Here is a 20,225-nt window from a genome sequence, read left to right on the forward strand (position 1 = left end):
CGGAGTCAAACACAGCCCCGAACCCCCAGAACCCGCAGCCATCGCCACCGGCCTTCAGCCCGCTGTCCAGGACTCTGTGCGCTGCCCCAGGCTGAAAAAGGTTTTCTGATTAAAAGAGGTCAGGAAGCACCACTCTAAGTCACTGTGGAACAACAGATGTGCAAAAACTTGCAGGCGTTGTTCTTGGTGGGTGAGCTTTTGGCAGCTGTGTGTCACCCGGGCTCGGGAAGTTGGTTAGCACGGGGATTCTTGGCACAGCTAAACTCATAAAGATCGCTCTGTCTGAGTGATTGCATCACTGCAGGTTCCTGAGTGACTCCAAACTCGAGATGCATATTTTAAATCTCCCCTGCTGTTGCTGATAATTTGTTCCATATTTACCATATTACTTAGGACTTGCAAATGGGGCGGGGTTTGTTAGAACGTAAATGTTAATTGAATTAGATGGTCATAGCCACAGTTCATCCCTGGCCCCTAATGCTATGGCAATCCGTGGGTTTAACATTCAGGGTGAATTTAGCACTATTGACTTTCCCTCAACATTCATTCGTGGTACTTGAAAAGAGATGGAGCTGAGTAAACTCAGATGGTAACAATTTCTGATTGAGCTTTGGGTCCCAGGGTTTTCAAAGGATGAGGCTGCTGAAACTGTATTTCTTGTTCAAATTTATATCAGCATTGATACATACAGTTCTGGATTTACCCAAAGACCACAGTTCTTGTGTCTGCATCTGTCAAGGTAGGACTTGGGTAACAATGTTGGTAAAATAAAAGGCTTAATGTAACAAGCTTTTAAAAGCACATTTCCTCAGCTGGGGATTTTATGGTAATGTTCTCCTTAAAATCAATTTCCAAACTCCCATAACATCATAAAAAGGAGCAGCTCAAAAGGAAATGATCTCATGCTCTGGTGTCCTGCATCCTGCAGAAATTGCATCCAATGTCCAGTATTGCACTGTTAAAATCATTTCATGAAATGACATTTAAGATGCCACAGTTACCATTTATGGATAGAATATCCTTTACCATGTGATGATAGCTTTCTCTTTGGAGCAAATATAGAGTAAATACAATCTGTGCTGTTGGGATGTGCAAGCTGATGGGAGAGCCATTGTTTCTGGGACAGCTTTTAATTTCACTTTCAACCTGCTCTACATTATTTGCTAAATCAATTTACAGGAAATAAATCAGTACAATCAATATAGAGGAAAAGATATTTCAGTTTTGGCAATTCATTTTTTAAAAACCCTGAAGATTCATTTCAGTGAGATAGTACAGCTGTCACGAGTCTCAGCTACCTGATTACAGTCCAAGTAGACAATAATCTAGTTTTCAGCTTTCATGTTAAAAATTGCATTTGATGTGTGAAATTAATGTCTTTTCCTGGTATTTTTCTTGCTAGATGTCTCCTCCATTTGTGGTTTAACCGATTATTTTAACTTTAATTCTTTGCCAAATGACCAGATTTACCACATACAGATCCCTATTAATGCATATTAATGCAAGTAATAAAGTATTTCATCCTGTTCTGGAAGTTAAGACTTCAGAAAGATTCAGAAGGATCAGTAAGGATTCATAACAATGATTCAGGGGTTGGAAACCATACCTTGGAGCAAGATACTTAGGGAACTCTTTCTAGTTCACTTAACCAAAAGGTGACTAAGAGCTATTAGTTCACATCCTGTTCAGTTCATGAGGAGAGTTTGGATCATAGAGGTGTCCTAACATGGACAAGAAATTCCCTTCTGAAACCCAATGTCAGGGTACTGGAGCACTTTGGAGTGAAATAGGGAGTACAGTTAACTTTTAGAGAAACTAGCTGAATACTGATTTGCCCTTTTCACTCTTTAGTGTGGAATTTGTGTGGAAAGAACCAAGAGTCCCCATCCCAATGGACATTGGTGGACATGTTTACAGCACAATTTAACCAGTGCTGCTGGTGTGACTGCACTTTGTGTACTGGTGTGACTGCTTTACTCCACACAGGAATTATTTTGGTCCATATTGTTAACCAGTCTGAATATCCAGCATGTTAGCAACCAAGTAAGGCATAGTTTTAGCCTCCATGTGATGCTTCGCAATTTATTATTAGCTTCATCTTCTGTGGACTTTCATAACACACAGTCCCTGCCCTTTTGTAATAAAAATTGACAGCTGTGGAAAAAATGGTTTAGTTGTGCTGCAGCTCTTCCTGTGTGGCCTTTGTGTCCCTGTCCTGATGACCAGAGGCTCCCAAGGGTGCAGAGAGCCCAGAGCTGCAGTGCACCAAAACCCTTCTGCTGCTGCCCCAGTTTGGGGCACGAGGGGCTTCTCTGCTGGGTCAGCTTGTGATCACTCAGCAGGAACAGCTGCCCAGATGATGGCCTTGCTGTCCATGCAGTGCCCACCCAGGTGTGGGAGCATCTCCTCCAGCTCTCCCTGCTAACTTTTCACCAATTTTCAATTTGTCAATCCACTGAGACCTCTGGAAAGGACACTGGAAAACTATTGGAAGTGTGATACTGACTTAAACCTTCTGCCCTGACAAATACATAGTTCTGGTTCTACCCTGTGCCCTCCAGGCTGGCAAGAAGGCACAGATTGAAAGTGCAAGTTAACACACTGTGAAGGTTGTTTTGGTGTGAATTGATGGGGGCTGGCAAAAACACATGGAGGAACACCGAGGCTACAAAATAAATAAATTGGGACTTTCTGCATCTAGTTCTGTTGAAAACTGGGACAGAAGGCCACTATTTGGAAGAAGTGACAGATACTGGAAGTCGAGTGGCTCCAATAGGAGTGTTGGTTCTGGGAGATGAGCAAAGGTAAGACCTGCCTTTTTGGATGCAGCTTGGCAGGAGTGAGAGTTGGCAGAGCTGAGCCAACAGTGAGCTCTTTAAAAACCCATCCTTGCCCTTTGAGTTCTCTGGGTACTGTGTTCCCTGGGGCTGTGTGACTGTACACAGCAACACACCTTTAAGTACTTCCGTGCTGGGTTTGAGTATTGGCTCATGCTCTTCTTCAGTTGCCTGTGGGCAGGTTTATAAATTATGTGCTGAGGCTTATTTCATTTATGTGGTTTCTTGAAATATGCTTAAACTTAGGAGATATTTAGTCAGTATCTTTGCCTCTTTAAAAACATACTGCTATAATGTTACTCATATATTAGTTTTTGGGTTTTACAGAACCTCTTAAAAACCTCTTGACCAGCAGGTCTGCAGTAAAGGTCTGCTGGCCACAAAGCCCACCATCCTGCTGCCACCATGTGCAGCTTGTCAAGGTTCCCCTTCTTCCCTGGTCCATCAGCTGAGCATTTGGGCAACAGCAAGCAGTTAAGTAGCTAAATGTCTATTCAAAGAGTGCCCTGCCAAGTTATCAGTGCAGGCATATTTTTGTAAAGAAATATGCAGCTCAACTTGTGGTAGCCATTGAGAAGCTGAGCTGCAAAAACATCAACACCACAAGGACACAATATTTTTCTCCTGATTACAACACGCTCATTTATTTTGGAATTCTTATGCCAGCTGAGGACTCCAGGGCAGTGACAGTAGAAGAGTTGTCCAGATGCCAAGGAAAAGAGAGAACTGTATATATACTCCTGTCCTGAAATGGTAGAGGGCAGGGAGAAAGGCTGGGTAATGATTTGAAAGAATACATTCCTATAAATTTCCAGGGGAACCCACAGATTGCTCCCACAACATATACCTGCAATACTTTGAAAATATGTAAAAAAACAGATGATGGCTAAATTCCCTGGTCTTCCTGTACCCTTTGCAGAGATTTGCAGATTCAGAACAACCTTTCTATTAAGATTAAGATAAATTATTGCCTTTCAAATTAGCTGGGAAAGTCATCACATAATAAAGTGATTGTGATGGGAGCAATCCCTGTGCTTAGGGCCAGAGAGATAGTGGGCTCTGACATCTGACCAGGGTGGCCAAGCAGCAGACAAAGAGTAAACAAATAACTATAATAGTGACTTTGTTTGGGGTTATGTGGAAAATTCAAATCACTGTGTCTTTCTATAGTATGTGTAGACAGGTTTTTTTACCTCTTACTATGGTACCATTTCTGTGTGGAGACAGCCCCTCCAGCCCTCAGCATTATTTAAAACTTCTAAATTCTCTGGCAGTTCACAGCACTAACTTTTTGAAAGACACTATGTTCATCAAAAGTAGGGAGCACAGTCTGTATAGCCTTGTGCAGAGGCTGTGCAGAAGCTTCTCCTGGGTCATATCACAAAATCTGATGTTTTAAAGTTTTCTTTTGAAAGGCTTTTTTTTTCTGTTTTATCTGGAAAAAAATTGAGCATAGGTGTTGAGGTACAGGTGTGCTGAGGCAAACCAGAAGATGGTTCTGTTTCATTCTCTACCTTCTGTCCTGCCATCTGTTACTGTAAAGGTTTAACTTGTGCTATAAATTTTTGAGGGAGTAAAGATGCCTTTTTCTTACACATTTGCACAACACCAGACATGGGTGGTCCACATCCAAGCTTTTAGGTACTACAATAAAATAAATAATAAATGTTTCAAAGGATATCTTTTTTATATTCCCATGATCATCACGAGTGTGATGTTGTTTATGGCTGAAGAACCAAGACATAGATGGTCTCCAGTCATCAAGTATCCCCAATTGTGGCTGTGCTTATTCAAACCACCTATGAGCTGCTATTTCATACCAGAACTTTATGTGTTCAAAGCCCAGTTCCAGTTGGTTTGCACTGCAGCTGTTGTGAATGCATGCCCTGCTATGAATGGAGCCCAAGTGAGGCTGCATAGCTTAAGTGTTGTTGAAAATGAGACATAGACATTAAGTGGCCACCTGTGGAAAGTTTTCAGTTGCTTTCATGCTACTGCACTGGGATTTGTGGCAGAGCCCAGGGAGAGAATTCATTTTTCTGTGATGATGTTCCCTTCCTGCAAGTGCTGCCTTTATCTTCCTGCAATCTTCTGCTTGGCTCCGATAATCTAATTACTGTAACAAATCAGGGAATCCTGTTTCTGCAACAGTTTCCTTTCACTGCACATTCGTTGTCAGGTGCACCCGAACCAGCACCAGTGCTGAGGTGAAAAAGGAAGTCCACCCATTGACTGTAGACAGAAGTGTGGGGAACAAATGGCACTTGCTCAAATAATGTACAGCATGAAGTGTGAGAACAATTCAGAGCTGCTTCTCAAACAATAATGGCACATGACAGAACATGGTCCAATATCAAAAATGTGCTTCCTCCACACTAAGACAGCTCAGCTTCATTCCTTTGTATATCACACTTTTGACTAAAGATAATTGAAGGTCCTCTATCCCCAGGGTGGGTATTTGCAAAGCAGAGATAAAATAGTGAGAAGTATTACAAAGGCAACAATTATATTTCTAATTGATGAGTAACTTCCACTGTAACAAAATCAGAACATGCTATAAAATCCACGAGGCCCTGTGATCTATCCTTGCCAGCATGATACTCTAAAAAAGATAGGAACTGGTCCTCTTCTTGGTTTTGCATTTTCATGACCTTGGGCAAGCTGATTTGCTGCTTTACTTCCTTGTATGTTCTCAAGTTTTGTGCGCTATCTGTTGAGGTAATCAAGAATGCACACCTTGCACAGTAGCAGAAGGACCTGAAGGAGCTGAACTCAACAGAATAATCAGTGAGCAAACACTGAGTACCCACAGCATGGTGCAGAAAAAGACTGGTTTGAAATCTGTTGGATTATTTTACCAATGGCTCTGATAATAAATCTCTTTACAATACTACAGCTGTCCTTGTATACTACTGCATATGTGTTCTTGATGTTTTAAAAATTTTCAAAGCAGCCTTTTCCAACATTCTAAGTCTATATTACAACAGCCTTATCTCCTTGTCCTTTTTCTAGTGAATGATTTAATTTAAACCAATCAAATCAAAGTCAACCTTCATTATGAGCAGCAGCACATGGCACTGCAGGATTTTAAAGCACTGACAGGGATTTCAGAGCTCAGTTTTCAGTTCTGTCATAGATTTGTGCAACCATCTCTTCAGTTCAGGTGGTGACTGGCTGCACCTCTATCAGCAATGTGCCATGCAACCCAAGTGGAGAACAGTCAAGTTGTCCTGGGCCTTGGGAGACAGGGTGAGATGGGCTCCTTTAGCCAACAAAATCTGCACCTTCCCACTGTAGTTTTGCCACTGGTTTAGGCACATCAGGATCCTCCTGACTTGATAAACAGGACCTATGCCAGGACAGTGGTTCAGTGGCAGGAAGCTGTTCTGAGAGGTTTGTTCCTCTTGGACATTCATTGGCAGCGTCCCTCAAGGTACCTGTGTGTACAAGCATGCACACTCCCATCTGCTGCTTCTTCATCAGCTAGGCAAACAGGGATCTCAGGGAATCAAGAGGCTGGATGGCTCTTTGTTTCTATCTTTTGGAAAGCTCTGTTGCCCATTAAAATGCATGTGAGGTTTTTCTGTCACTTCACAGGCTTCTTGAATTAAACTCCTTCCAATGTCAGGATCTAAGCTGCAGATTAAAATCTGTGCATTAAGCATCTTGTATCTTTTCTGGTATAGCTGTTGAACTCATCAATGAACATTCTACTGTTTACATTTATCCTTCCAAGCTGAGAGATCATGCACCACTGGCATTGAAAAGGCTGAATGATTTGCCCCGGTTCATGCTTCTGAATAAAATTGACAGCTATGAGATGGAAATGTTCAGCTTGTGTTTTAATTTGCTGCAGGAAAGATTTATCAGACAGAGATGAAGTCTTTGACCCAGTTCTGTCCTACTGGGGTCTCTCTGTACAAGCTACAGAGGGAAAGGAGGGGTCCCAAGCACTGGAATTTTCAGGTGTTTGCTCTCCCAGTTAGAGTCAGTGGATTTTAGGATAACTCCTAGCTCGGTGCTGCAGCCTGAGCAGAGGTGTTGCAGGGCTGGTCAGGGATCGATGCAGAGCAGGGCTCGGCACCTCGAGGTATCGCATCCACTCTCGGAGCGGTCAGGGAGCAGGGGATCCCTCAGGATGCTGCCGGCTGCAACCCAAGCGGCTCTGCCGGCTCCAGGAGCTGCTCGGAGACACCGCGGCCGGGGAAGCGCAGGGCTGGCAGAGCCGGAGCTGGCAGCGCTGAACCGGGGCTGGCACAGCTGAACCGGGGCTGGCACAGCTGAACCGGGGGCTGGCAGGGCAGAACCGGGGACTGGCAGGGCAGAGGCCGGGCTGGCCGAGCTGAGCCGGGAGCCGGCGGGGCTGAGCCCGGGGCTGGCAGAGCTGAGCCGGGAGCCGGCGGGGCTGAGCCCGGGGCTGGCACAGCTGAACCGGGGACTGGCAGGGCAGAGCCCGGGCTGGCAGAGCTGAGCCGGGAGCCGGCGGGGCTGAGCCCGGGCTGGCAGAGCTGAGCCGGGAGCCGGCGGGGCTGAGCCGGGAGCCGGCGGGGCTGAGCCGGGAGCCGGCGGGGCTGAGCCCGGGCTGGCAGAGCTGAGCCGGGAGCCGGCGGGGCTGAGCCGGGAGCCGGCGGGGCTGAGCCCGGGCTGGCAGAGCTGAGCCGGGGCCGGCGGGGCTGAGCCCGGGGCTGGCAGAGCTGAGCCGGGAGCCGGCGGGGCTGAGCCCGGGGCTGGCAGAGCTGAGCCGGGAGCCGGCGGGGCTGAGCCCGGGCTGGCAGAGCTGAGCCGGGAGCCGGCGGGGCTGAGCCCGGGCTGGCAGAGCTGAGCCGGGAGCCGGCGGGGCTGAGCCGGGAGCCGGCGGGGCTGAGCCCGGGCTGGCAGAGCTGAGCCGGGAGCCGGCGGGGCTGAGCCGGGAGCCGGCGGGGCTGAGCCCGGGCTGGCAGAGCTGAGCCGGGAGCCGGCGGGGCTGAGCCCGGGGCTGGCAGAGCTGAGCCGGGAGCCGGCGGGGCTGAGCCCGGGCTGGCAGAGCTGAGCCCGGGCTGGCAGAGCTGAGCCGGGAGCCGGTGGGGCTGAGCCCGGGCTGGCAGAGCTGAGCCGGGGCCGGCGGGGCTGAGCCGGGGCTGGCAGAGCTGAGCCGGGAGCCGGCGGGGCTGAACCAGGGGCTGTCAGGGCTGAGCTGGGCCCGGCCCAGGGCTGCGCTCCACGCAGGGAGCCGGCGGTCCGCGGGCCTGGGGGCAGGGCGGCTGTCTATTTTTAGTGAGGGTTTTATAGAGTGGATCCCTGCGGTCTGGCTCCACACTGAAATATTGTCCTAGTCTCAATGACATAAACACAGGGCCAGCCTGTGATCCTGGCGCCAGCTTCAGCTTAGGGAATGTGAATGAAAGTACCAGTGGGGTCCAGGAAAGGAGAAGAAAAAAATCCCGACTGTAATTACAAATAAATCCCAAACCCTTTCGCTCTCATGGCTCACTTAGTGCAGCAAATAGCCTCTGATTCTCTACAAATAAGTCCCAGCTTAGTTACTGACAGATCTACCAAGAGGCAGTTAATGGAATAATGACTAAGGGAAGCTTAGGGTAATTTACAAACAGTTCCCGGTGTTGGAGGGTGATTGCCCCCTCCTCGCCCCCCCTCCCTGCTCCCTTCAGGTCCTGCAGCAGTAAGCACCAGGCAGGACCTAAGTAAGCTTAGGCACACCAGGGCCCTTCCTCAGGGGAGACTGTTATTTATTTATTTATTTATTTATTCAAGAGATCTCACACAAGAATGATGACAGGCAAGCTCCAATATCTGTCTCCCTCGGGAGAGCAGTTTAGGTTACCGTCTGCCAAGCAAGGTTATTCCTGCCTTCTTTTTTGATGAGAAAAATGGGGAGATCTTCAATGAAAGTGTCATAAAGAGTCATCCCTGCCATGAGTCGCTTTACATTCAGCATTCTTCCTTTTGCTTCTTTTTCTGTTACAAAGGCATCTCTCTTCTTTGAATCCCTTGTCTGAGACTGTTTCAACACCTCGTACTTGAGTTGAAATGCTCATTTTGCTGACCAAAGTTAACCTTTATGTTCAAAGTAGAGAACTGTGGCACTTCCTGAGTGGTCAAGGCAATGCTCCTTTTTGTTTGATTTTGATCTTTTTGTAAATCAGAACAGGATCATGTATCTTTGGAACACTACTCTGTCAAGAATGAAAGAAATGGGAAGGCTGTTCCTGCATGGGAACAATTGCACATGCATAGACACTAATAAAGAGAACAAATAATAGTCAAAATATGTGCCATTGTGTCTGGCATGTTATTGAACTGCTGATGTGTTTATTATGAAAACAAGTACTTCAAAAGGTGATGTGGCTTCAGGACACGTGCTAGACAGCAAAGATACTCAGCTGAAGTGTTATTATTTCAGTGATGCTTGAAAGAAAATCACCCTGACCCATGTCTATGCGGGAAAGCCTAGCTGGTTGGTAGTCCTGTGATGGGTTGTTTTTTCTTCCTGTGCCATCCTAGTCTTTCTGAGTATCTGTGTTCAAAGGAGGAGGGCAACAGCCACTTGTTCATATTTCTTATTTGAAAGAAAAACACAAAGTTCTTATTCAGGCTTATCAGAGGAACTTCACTGTACATAAGCAAAGCTGTGCCGTGAGCAAAGCAGTAATTTCTGACTTCTCTGTGTGCTGTGGGGCTTTTTGTCTCATATTCCTGTTGTACCCTCCTATACCCCCTGTCAATTCTCTTTTAGAGACTGTGGCGTTGTGGGATGTTGCTCAGTACCCAAAAGCTTTTAACTCTATCCTGTAATTAATGCTTTGTGTAAACTGCAATAAAGGAAGGATATTTAAAAAAAAAAGGGGGGGGGAGAGTATGGACAACTGACCAACATATTTAATGAGGATGAGTAAACACACCCAAGATGTAACTGTAGATATAAGAAAAATAAAAGCAGCTGGGGGGCTTCTGAGACATTGTTTGTCTTGAAAGTGATGAGAAGAGGCACCATCAAAAGACTTGTTTTACTACAGTCATGCTTCATTATAGGCAAGGAGAGTGTGGGGAAGGGGAGGGGTGGGGGTTCTCTACGTGACCAGGTTGCCAGAAGAGAGAACCTAACTCGTTTGCATGGCCTAATTAATCCCTGAACCCAGTCAAAGCCTGAGTCAGAGGGAGAGAGCAAATGTCAGATCTGTGTCTGGGAAGCCTAGATTCATTATTTTACTGGGTCCCTTTGCCTTCAGATGCAAAGACTTGAAACTCCCAAGCCAAAGGAACATCTCAGCGATTCCTACTGAGCATTAGCAGATTTGGAATCAGTCTCAGATACAAATGTCTATTTCTGTATCTGAATTAATCCCATAACCCCATGAGTGTGCCTGTTTTATCATTTGTGAGAGAAAGGGGAAATCATTCCATGTGCCACTAAAGGTACAAGTTTATTTGAGAAATCTCCTATTGAACACAGAGCTTTTCACAGGCAGCCCAGCCACTGTGGATTTGTATCTTGGGACATTTTGTAGTGGCTGCAGAGATAATGCTATGCACACAACTCTGGCTGATCATTGTGATCTACTTCTTTTTGAAGAGATCAGATTCCCTGAAGGGATAAAGCATAAGAAGCTGGAAAGAAGTGATAATACAAAATGCTGGGGAATGACATGCAGTTTAATCTTTTTGCAGTTATTAAAGCTCCTTCATTCTTGCACATTTTCTAGCCAGAGCAAATTTAAAGAATTCATAATAAAACAGTGGTTCTGAATTTGTGGGACCTTCTGTTGCTGCATTAATTCTTGAGGCAAAATGCTAGTCAGGAGTTGTTTTATATAGAGGCTAAATTCTGCTCTTTTATTACACTGTAGCCAGGATACTTCTTGTGAGCATAAAGTGCAGCCATTCTACATTTAGTCCAGGATTTCTGAGTCAGATATATTTGGGATCCTGTTCCCTCTGGCTCTCTGATCAGGATTAGACCCTGCCTCTTGGACTTTGTACTTTCACAAAACCCGTGAGTCTCTTGGAACATTTTGCACCAGAATCTGAGGCAACATGTACTGAGTGCAGGGGACCTGGGGGCTCAGGACTGAGCTGATAGAAGTACTTTTAAAATAAGTTTCAGTTTTCCTTCATTCATAAGCAACGGGCTAAATATGATGTAATTGGATTTATTTTTTCCTCTTCACCCCCACTGGAGCCAGAAAAATGAAGTAGTTGAGAGAAAAGGGGTTGTCATTTTCAGTCAAGCAGTCATTCATCACGTAGCATTAGACAATTAGCAATAAAACATTTGAAGGGCTCCATTGGTGCTAAAAGGGCGAGAGGGTCTTTTTAAATATCAGAGGTGAGAAATGTTATGTATTGGGGTTATTCAGTAGCTGCCATCAATGAATCACTCTGGTGCACACAGGGATTGATTGGGGGGGTGCTGTATTTTTCACTTCATTGAATCTTTGTCCCTCAGTTGTCTTTAGTGTTTTATAAAAAAAGGAATAGTAAAAACTTGGTTTATCTCAATAGATGTTTATCTTAATGACCAGGCTGGCTAAAATGAATAAATACATTCCTACTTGCCATATGTGTATATATGGAATATAGGCTGCCACAGGGAGTTTGTTTGGATAAACAATGTTGCCTGTGGGGAAATTCAGATCCTCTTCAGAAGGCATTACTTGTAAATATAAATGTCATTTTTTAGCATTAAAAATGCCTTGGTTTCTGTTTCATCTTTTCCAATTCTCCCACTGGCTACTCTGTCCATAATGAATTGGTCTGCACACCATGCGACACTGGTTTCTTGACTGCTGAGATGTTGGGATTTGGCACAAAAAGTAGGATATTTAGGTGGGGTAGATGAGGGGGAGGACTTAGAAGAACTTTGTGTTGTTGCAAACCTTTTGCGTAAATAAATAAATAATTAGAACTAATTTCTCCAAGTGGGGCTGTAGCCAAGAAAACTGTTCTGAGAGATTCAGATTTACGGCAGAAGACACTGCTGAGAGAAAAAGCAAGAAACAGAGACAGTGGAGTTCCACCTCCCATGATATATAGAGCCAAGGGAGGTATAAATACCCATCACTTCCCGGACCCTCTTTTAAAAAAAAAGACAAACACCCAGGATCCTGTCTCTGGCTGGCTTGCAGCAAGGCGCCCTCATAAAAGCTAAGATAAACAGTTTATCAGCAGATGAATGCACAAGCTCTGGTCTAAAGACAAAAGTCTATACCTTAGGAAAAATGCAGAAGCAAGAGGAGAGTGAGCTGAGAATCAAGGAGGCACAGTATTTTAGAAGGAATAATGACATGAGAAAAATGCAGCAGTTCTTTGAGGACATTTTTTAAGGCAATGGCTTCATCTATGTATGTACTTAAAAGACTAACAAATAACTTTTTTATTTGTGGAGTCTTCTTTTTTGTTGTTTTTTCTTCATTGTTTTAATGCATTAGTCATCTTAGGATTTACTCTGCTATAAAACATTCATCCCAGAGCTTAGTTCCAAAATATATTATTTATCTATTATTTATCACTGTAGATAGAGGTTCTTGGCCAAATGTATTCCTTCCTTCCATGTCTCTACTCGGTTGAGAATTCAAGATAGAACTTCGCTCTCTTAAAATATATTTTACCTTCCAAAATTTTTGATTCAAAACTGTTTTCCTTCAAAGCAGTTGGCCACCTGCTAACATTGTCATCCTCATCACAGCCCTTATTCTGTGTATCAGGAAAGGGGCAGGGAAATTGATGAGATACCTTCTTCATGAGGGAAGAGAGATAGACCACAAAGATCCAGCAGGATCTCCCTGAAGCTTTCCACACTAAAGAAAGTTGTTTTCCAAGCAGTAGAATGGTGGTACATGGATTTTTGGGAAGGTCATACATGACCCTTGATAGCTCATAATGTAGATTTGTCATCTGATGTATTTGGACTATGTAAAATGGCTGCAAGCTGTGCATTTCATTTAGAATTTCTTAAGGAATTCAGGGTTTTTTTTAAAAAGGTAGAAAAGGAGTTCATTACAAAATTCATATAGATGTATAAAGGAAGAAGAAACTAGAAGCTTGCTAGGACCTAAGACTAAAATTGAAGTGATTTTAATTCAGTTATCTGCTCTTTCAAACACAGGTTTCCTCTATAATTTTAGTAAAACAGGAGACTCTTCCCTCTGCATTGTTCATTGATACTGGTAGCATCTAATCAAACTCTCCAACACTTCCATGAAAGAGGCAAGGCTTAGCATTCCTGCTTCACAGATAAGGAAAGGCAGAGCTATGAAATATGCTGCCCAAAGCCATATGAGAAATGTGCATGACAGCTGAGCAGAGGACTCACTTGGTTAGGCTGTTCATTTTCCCTTCCCTTCCTTAACAATCATTTCATTCCAATGGATTTTTTAAAACCAAGCAAAAGGCAATGAGAGCATGATTTAAATAATCTTTATGTGTAAAGGGAAGCAACAATAGTTCTCAGGAAGCCTCCACTCCTAAGGAAGGCACAGCTTTGCCAATCACACCTGGCATAGTTCTTCTTCATCCCAGTTTTGCAGTGTTTTATTACTTTCTGTGATTCCCTCTGTGTTTTACAGTGGCACGTGCATCATGCCTGAGACCACTGCTTGCAGATCAGGCTGATTTGAAACCATGGGCTGAATTCAGAGGGATGTCCCTGAGCCCTGGGTTGGCTGAAATAGGTCAGGCCATTTTCTGTTAGTAGATTTAACAGGAAACAAATCTATTCTGAATTGTTTCTGTGCATCCTTGCTGCTGTGCTGTAAGTCAGCTGCTTACATAATGTGTTTTCAGAGCTGTGCCTCCAGAGCCATGCAGGCTGCATTCCTCTTCTCTCCTCATCAGAGATGTGACCCTGAAGAAGTGGCATCTTACTCTTGCTCACATTGGCTTCCGGTGTGCCTTGAAGGTTCTATTTGCTTTGTCTACTGAAAAAACACATTTTTACTACTGACAGCACTCCAGAACCAATAAAGCTGAGGCAAAGGGAGCTGTTCTACTTTGCTTCATGCATTACTGCCAGTAGAATGACCAGCTAAGGCCCCTGAGCTGCTGGCCTCTCTCCCTGTCCCAGGAAGGACTGGCATCATAAACAGACCTTGGATCACGCCCTTTACCTGCAGGTTTCATTTACTGCTGTTTTCAGCAAGCCTTGGAATAAACCACTTTCTTTTCCCTCTGACCCGGAGGCCTCTGGCAGCTCTTCCCAGTCCTTGCCATTCCACCAAGAAATTCTTGGGCCACAAGTGACTTCTGTCACTTCTGCATCCCTCAAGCTTTCATGGCCTGTCCAGGAGCCCAGTGCACCTAAGGTGAGGCAGGCACCCACACTTGAGGAATTGCTGAGCCCCAGCCTGCTCTGCTCAGAACACATCTGGGGCTTAAAGAGGGACACAGAGGCTTAAAGAGCCTCATTCCAGAAACATTTTGTCATACAGGTGACTCAGCTGAGGAGGAAACGGTCTTGTCTTCCAGTCCTTCTTTAGGGTCACAGTTTTGAATGTGGAATCTTAAACATCTGACATGGAATAGATGAACATAGGCCTTATCAGCTTTCCTTTTTTCACTTAAGCGACTGATAGTTAAAGAATTGGTTTCAAATACCAGCTGAGTAAAACTAAATTTATTATTAAAAAATAAATGCGAGCCATTAGATGTAACTTCTGAATTTTTGCTTCTGCTCTGTTTCTGAGGTGTGGCTTCTCACTTATATCCAGGGACAACTTTTATGCCAAATTTGAGCAACTGAGGTTTATCAGGGTCTGGGTGAAGGTAGAGACCTCAACCTGCAGATGAAAAAACTTGTAATAAAACTCCAGCAGATCTTTGACTGACATTGTAGCAGCAAGGTGAGGGTCTTTCACAGTGTTGACCTTAGGTAATTTTTCCACCTTTTTCATGTATTTTTTTTAGTTATGTATTATTTATAAAATGCCTGATATGTTCTGGAATAAATCAGAGATAAGAGTCATTTTAAATTGAAAAGTAGTAGTGAAAATAGTTGAAAAAAATTTATTTTTTATAAAAAGCACCAAATCTTGGTAATACGATCTATGTATTACTTTAATAATGAACCTAAATTTGAAGGTTAAGATTTAAACAAATGCATGAATAACTTAGTTGAAATGGCTTAGCTTCAGTCCCATTAAACTTAGGCTCCTAAGTGCCTAAATAGCCTGCCGGAATGGGATTCAAGCACTTCAGGAAATTTTACTCAAACCGTAATATGCCTTACAGCCATAACTGCCGGCCACGCCGTGTAAGTGCTCTTTCAGAGACAGTAATTCTGCATGGAAGTGGCTTCAGTATCAAATTTTAAATTGTTTTATGTATTGGCCATTGAGGCACTCCATCTTTTCTGTGTGGACTGAGGGCATAACTGGAAATTGTGTTTCTGATGAAGTCTTAGCGAACTCCCCAGAAAATCGCTCAGCAAGTGCTCGGCAGGGAGCGGCGGGGCCGGGCAGTCTCCCGGAGCATCCGCCATGGGAGCCGCGCTCCCGGGCTCGTCTCGGGGGAGCGCAGGTCCGTTCGCGGGGTCCCACCGGCCGCAGCCCCGAGGTGCGCGGGGTCCTCGGAGCCGCCTGCCCCACCCGCAGCACCCCGCTGCTCTGCCCGCCGCTGCCGCTGCCCGCGGGCGGCTCCGGCCGAGTTCCTCCGGCGCCGAGAGCATCCCGCGGCTCCGCGCTGTCCCGGTGCCCCCCGGCCCGCCCGCGGGCAGCCCCCGGCCCGGCTCGGCGCCGCCAGCAGAGGGCTCGCTGCGCCCGGGCAGGCGCCGGGAACGCGGGCAGAGCGTCCGCAGCGGCCCCGCGGGCGGGCAGCGCGCCCCGCAACCATGTGCGCGCCCGGGCAGGCGGCTGCCGGCGGCAGCGCAGCGCGGAACGGGCCGGGAGGGCGCGGGCAGCCCGCGGAGCGCCGCCAGAGCCGCCGGAGCCGCCGCCCTCCGCGGGCGGCCGGGCCGCGCTGCTGCGCCGGGCGGGCGGGAGAGGCCGCGCTCCGCGCCCGCGGGGAGAGCGGCGGGGCGAGACCGAGCCCGGAGCCGGCGGGGCTGCTCCGAGCAGCGGGCACCGAGCCGGGCTCGGCCGCCGGCGGCTGTCCCGGGCAGGGCAGCATCTCCCGGGGCGCGGCGGCTCGCGTGAGCGGCGGCGTGCGGAGGGCGGGGGGAGGCGGCGGCTCCCGCCTCAGCCTTCCCCAGCAGAGGGTGCCTGCCGGTGGGAAGGGGGAAGCCGCGCTCTCCTGGACTTTTGTGGGAGTGGGGGTTGTGTTGTGTGTGTGGGTTTTTTTTAAGGGGGGTGGGGTGGGTTAGGAGAGAGTCTGTGGTTTCCATGGAGATGAAGCTGAAAGTGCAGGAAATTTAAAGGCTTTGGGTCCTTGCAAAGCAGACAAACTGGTGCCAACGTGCGTGGCTGCTGTTACTGCTGAGGAGGCTGCTTTGCAAACGGCGGAGAGGAGCGGGGAGGAAGAATCGGCAGCAACTTCTTCCACACGCACGGGCGGACAACGAGGAGCGGCAGCAGCAAGCAGAATTCCTAACAAAAAGAGGCATCTCCCGTTCCCGGGAAGGGCGAGAAGCAGCAGCAGAATTTTGGAGCGGCTCCACCAGGAGAAATTTTATAGAGAAGCCTGCAAGAGAGAGTGTTTGCAGGGGGCTTGTTCTCCGGGCTTATCAGGGGGCTGTCTTTGCTGGTGGTGCGGCGAGTGGAGGTGATCCCCCTCAAAGACGAGTTATTTTGGATATCCCCGTACAAGTTTTCTGATGTATTCGCTTGCACCTTCTTCCCTTGCTGTTTGGTGAATCCAGCCCCCCTTTCCCCCCCCCACCCCCACCGGTCTCCCAAGGATGGATCATTCCCAGTGCCTTGTGACTATATACGCCTTGGTGGTTCTGCTGGGTCTCCGGCTAGAGCAGGGCGCCTGCCAGCACTATCTGCACATCCGACCGGCTCCCAGCGACAACTTGCCCTTGGTGGATCTAATCGAGCACCCGGACCCTATCTTTGACCCCAAGGAGAAGGATCTTAACGAGACCTTGCTAAGGAACCTCATGGGCGGACACTTCGACCCCAACTTTATGGCTGTTTCCTTGCCCGAGGACCGGCTCGGAGTGGACGATCTAGCTGAGCTGGACTTGCTGCTCAGGCAGAGACCCTCGGGAGCGATGCCCAGCGAAATCAAAGGGCTGGAGTTCTACGACGGGCTGCAGCCGGGCAAGAAGCACAGGCTGAGCAAGAAGCTGCGCAGGAAGCTGCAGATGTGGCTTTGGTCCCAGACCTTCTGCCCGGTCCTATACACGTGGAACGATCTCGGCAGCCGCTTTTGGCCCCGGTATGTCAAAGTGGGCAGCTGCTACAGTAAAAGGTCTTGTTCAGTCCCCGAAGGCATGGTTTGCAAACCTGCCAAGTCCGTGCATTTAACGATCCTGAGGTGGCGGTGCCAGCGCCGGGGCGGGCAGAGATGCACATGGATACCCATCCAGTACCCCATCATTTCGGAGTGTAAGTGCTCCTGCTAGGGCTGGCACTTCCCTCCGCGCCCCTTCTCCAGCGGACTCACGTGGACCTTTGCTGCAACAGAAATAAAAGACATTTGCTTTCTGGTTAACGTTGTAATGCACTGTAACGTGTAGGAGAATGTATATTGTGTGTATATATGGCACCGGTTTAATATACTATTAAAAGGTCAGTATTATACGTGAAATAATCAGCGTCTACTGTATTTTCAAGACTATTACCCTGATCGTTGCTAATGTATCTTTTTTTTTTTTTTTAATTTATATTCCAGAGAGAAGTTGCTTCGCTTTGGTGAAGCAGGTTTTTTGTTGGGTGTTTTTTTTTAATAAAATGATTAAAAAATACAAACCAAACTTTTTGATAAGAAAACGTTTAAAGCTATTTTCCATTATTCGGAAAGCGTATGTGTGAGGGTTTTTTTTTCTTTTTCCTTACGGACTTTAGATTTAAAATAAAAATGAATAAACGCCTAGAGCACAATGTTAGTGTAAATAGAGAGAACAGTTTGAATGACTTAATCCTATGTAAATGAAGAGTATCTGCTATTTATTCTTTATATCCTTGTAGTAAAAGTGCAGTGCAGAATTAAAGTCAACCACTAAAACACGAGCCGTTTGGATTCTGTTTGCTTTTTGGTTTGGCCGCCGTCGGGGGGGCTTTCTTCTCTCTCCTCCTCGTTCTCCACGCTCAGCAGGACGTTTCGTGGTGGCAGGGGGAGGTGGGAACCTGCTCACGACTCTGTTGGAGGGGCTCTGCGGCACCCACAGGGCGGCAGTGCCCGGGTTCAGCCCCCCGGGCTGGGGCTGGGGCGGGCTGTCCCTGCGCTCCGCTCCGCGCCCCGCGGAGCCGCTCCCGCGGCCGCGCAGCCCTGGCCAGCTCGGTGGCAGCTGCTCGGGGAATTTTCTTTTAACCGCTTGACATTTCATTTACAACGGGACACGTGTCTTTCACACCTACCATTGTGGTGGGACACTGCTGAAACTTGACCCCTGGTCTTTGGGGAGTTTCAGCGCAGACACGTTATTAGCCTGATCCTGTGACAGCCCCGCACACCGCCCGGCCCGGCCCGGCCCGGCCCGGTTAACTCCTTGGGCTCCCGTCAGCGCCGGCCCATCGCCACCCTGGTGGGGTGCTGGGGGCGAGCACCCCCTGCCTCGAGCCCCCTCTCTGCAGGCAGCCCGAGCCCCCCGCTCCCGGCCCGGCCCCGGTACCGCCCCCGCTCGGCGCTGCGGGTCAGCCCGGTCCGACCCGGTCCGGTTCCCCCGGGACCCGCAACCGGCCCGTGGCTCCGTCGGAACCCGGCCCAATTAGCGACCTGTTTGACTTTTACGTGCTGGCAGAGCCGACGGTTCGTATCTCATAGATACCAACTGCGAAAACAAACTCTCCACGTGTTCTTCAAAGGCTCCCTGACAGTGCAGAAAGCCTTTTCCTTATTTATCTTGGAGCAAAAAAAAAAAAAAAATCTCCTTTTTTTTTTTTTTTCTTTTTTTTTTTTTTTTAATTTCTCCTCCAAAACTCGGAGGGAATCTATGCTAATCATTTTAAACCCATGAGGCTTTCATTGAGACGAGCCAGCCCTGCTTTCTCTGACGCTTAGTTCGGTATCTCCGAATGCATATTCATTCCCTTGCTCAGTCTCTCGGTGCGTTTTACCGCCCGTCTCTTTGCTCTAATTTCAATAGTTTTGGGAGGGGGGAAGAAAATCAGATCTTGGGACATTTAGGGTATTCATTAACCTAGTGAAGAGGAACAGAGGCATTATTACTCACATAGAAGGCACCCTGCCCCCATGTCTATCTAAGGGTTCATTGTAAAAGGATTAAAAGTTAAAGACCTTCATCTTATGATTCTTTCATTTAATCTTCGTGGCGCCTGAAAGACATGCTGGATGGATGATCACATTTAAAATATTCCTAATGTCGGCTACCTTAGGACTCCAGGCAGGGCAAACAAACGTAATTTATTTCCAGAAGAAAGGGTATATTGAGATGTTTAAGTTTATGAACCACCATTACCATGTATATTTGTTAGGTTCTGACAAATACCCAAATAACATTAAAATCAGCCATTCATCACATATGAATTTATGCAAAACCTTGTATGCCTGGGGCCAATATTTTTTTAGACAGAGTTTCACTTGCAAAAAAAAAAAAGTTTATTTAAAAAAAAAAAAAGCAAGATTTTTTCATGACTGGTAAACACGAGAATTATGTGAACAGAAACTATTTCATGCTGGGATGGCAGCCAGGGACTCGGGAATGTCAACAAAAGTTCTCAGAAGGTTGAAAATGTCACTGGATTACAATACAAGGTCCTTTGCCCCATTAGCAAACTTTGCTAAAGTAATATTCCCACTACTTAGTGAGGGGGCTCACCCAGTGATTTATCTGTCTGTGATCCCAGCAATGGGGCAAACAGGGACTTCATCTGGAAACCACCTCTGACTGCTGGCTTCAAGATTGAAAAGTTTTATGTGTGCAGAGCTGAGTGTATGTTGGTGACTGTTCCTTGAGTATAAAAGAAGTGTGCTGTTAATATAGTCTAAATGCCCATCATCATATCTGTCTTAATTTTAATCTGAGGGTCATTGTCATCAGAGAGTCATGTGTACATATATGCTTTCTCAACCAATAACACCCAATAATAAATTTATGAGAACATTTTGTGTTTTAAAAAATCAAGTTTCACCATTCATAAGGCCCATGTTGTTCTGGGTTTTTTTAATAAATAGCTAAATTTTGTCAGCTGGTAGATCAAAAATAAGCTAGTAGTTTTCACTGTTGTTTCTGGTCAGGTCCACTTTCTGGTCCTCCTGCCTGGTGTTGAAATGCTTGGCTTGTAGTGGAAGTGTTTCAAGCCAAACAAATAAAATATCTTTCTGATGAATGTT

The 20,225-nt window shown here is 46.7% G+C and overlaps 1 protein-coding gene and 1 long non-coding RNA gene across 2 annotated transcripts; both read left to right on the plus strand.

The window, feature by feature from the left end:
• Positions 1 to 627: 627 nt before the first annotated feature.
• Positions 628 to 5,727, plus strand: LOC306810735. Its single transcript, XR_013776541.1, has 2 exons — positions 628 to 750; positions 5,535 to 5,727. It is a non-coding gene; the product is annotated as an uncharacterized lncRNA (long non-coding RNA).
• Positions 5,728 to 15,836: 10,109 nt separating this feature from the next.
• Positions 15,837 to 17,941, plus strand: NOG (noggin). The gene has a single exon (XM_079323641.1). The coding sequence runs from the start codon at positions 16,663 to 16,665 to the stop codon at positions 17,332 to 17,334; it is 672 nt and encodes a 223-aa protein (XP_079179767.1). The 5' UTR covers positions 15,837 to 16,662; the 3' UTR covers positions 17,335 to 17,941.
• The last annotated feature ends 2,284 nt before the right edge of the window (positions 17,942 to 20,225 follow it).

Source organism: Erithacus rubecula (assembly GCF_903797595.1).
Source record: "Erithacus rubecula genome assembly, chromosome: 20".
Taxonomy (NCBI): Eukaryota; Metazoa; Chordata; class Aves; order Passeriformes; family Muscicapidae; genus Erithacus; species Erithacus rubecula.

Coding starts and splice junctions, on each gene's coding strand:
- NOG (XM_079323641.1), top strand. CDS start 16,663: ATGGATCATTCCCAGTGCCTTGTGACTATATACGCCTTGGTGGTTCTG.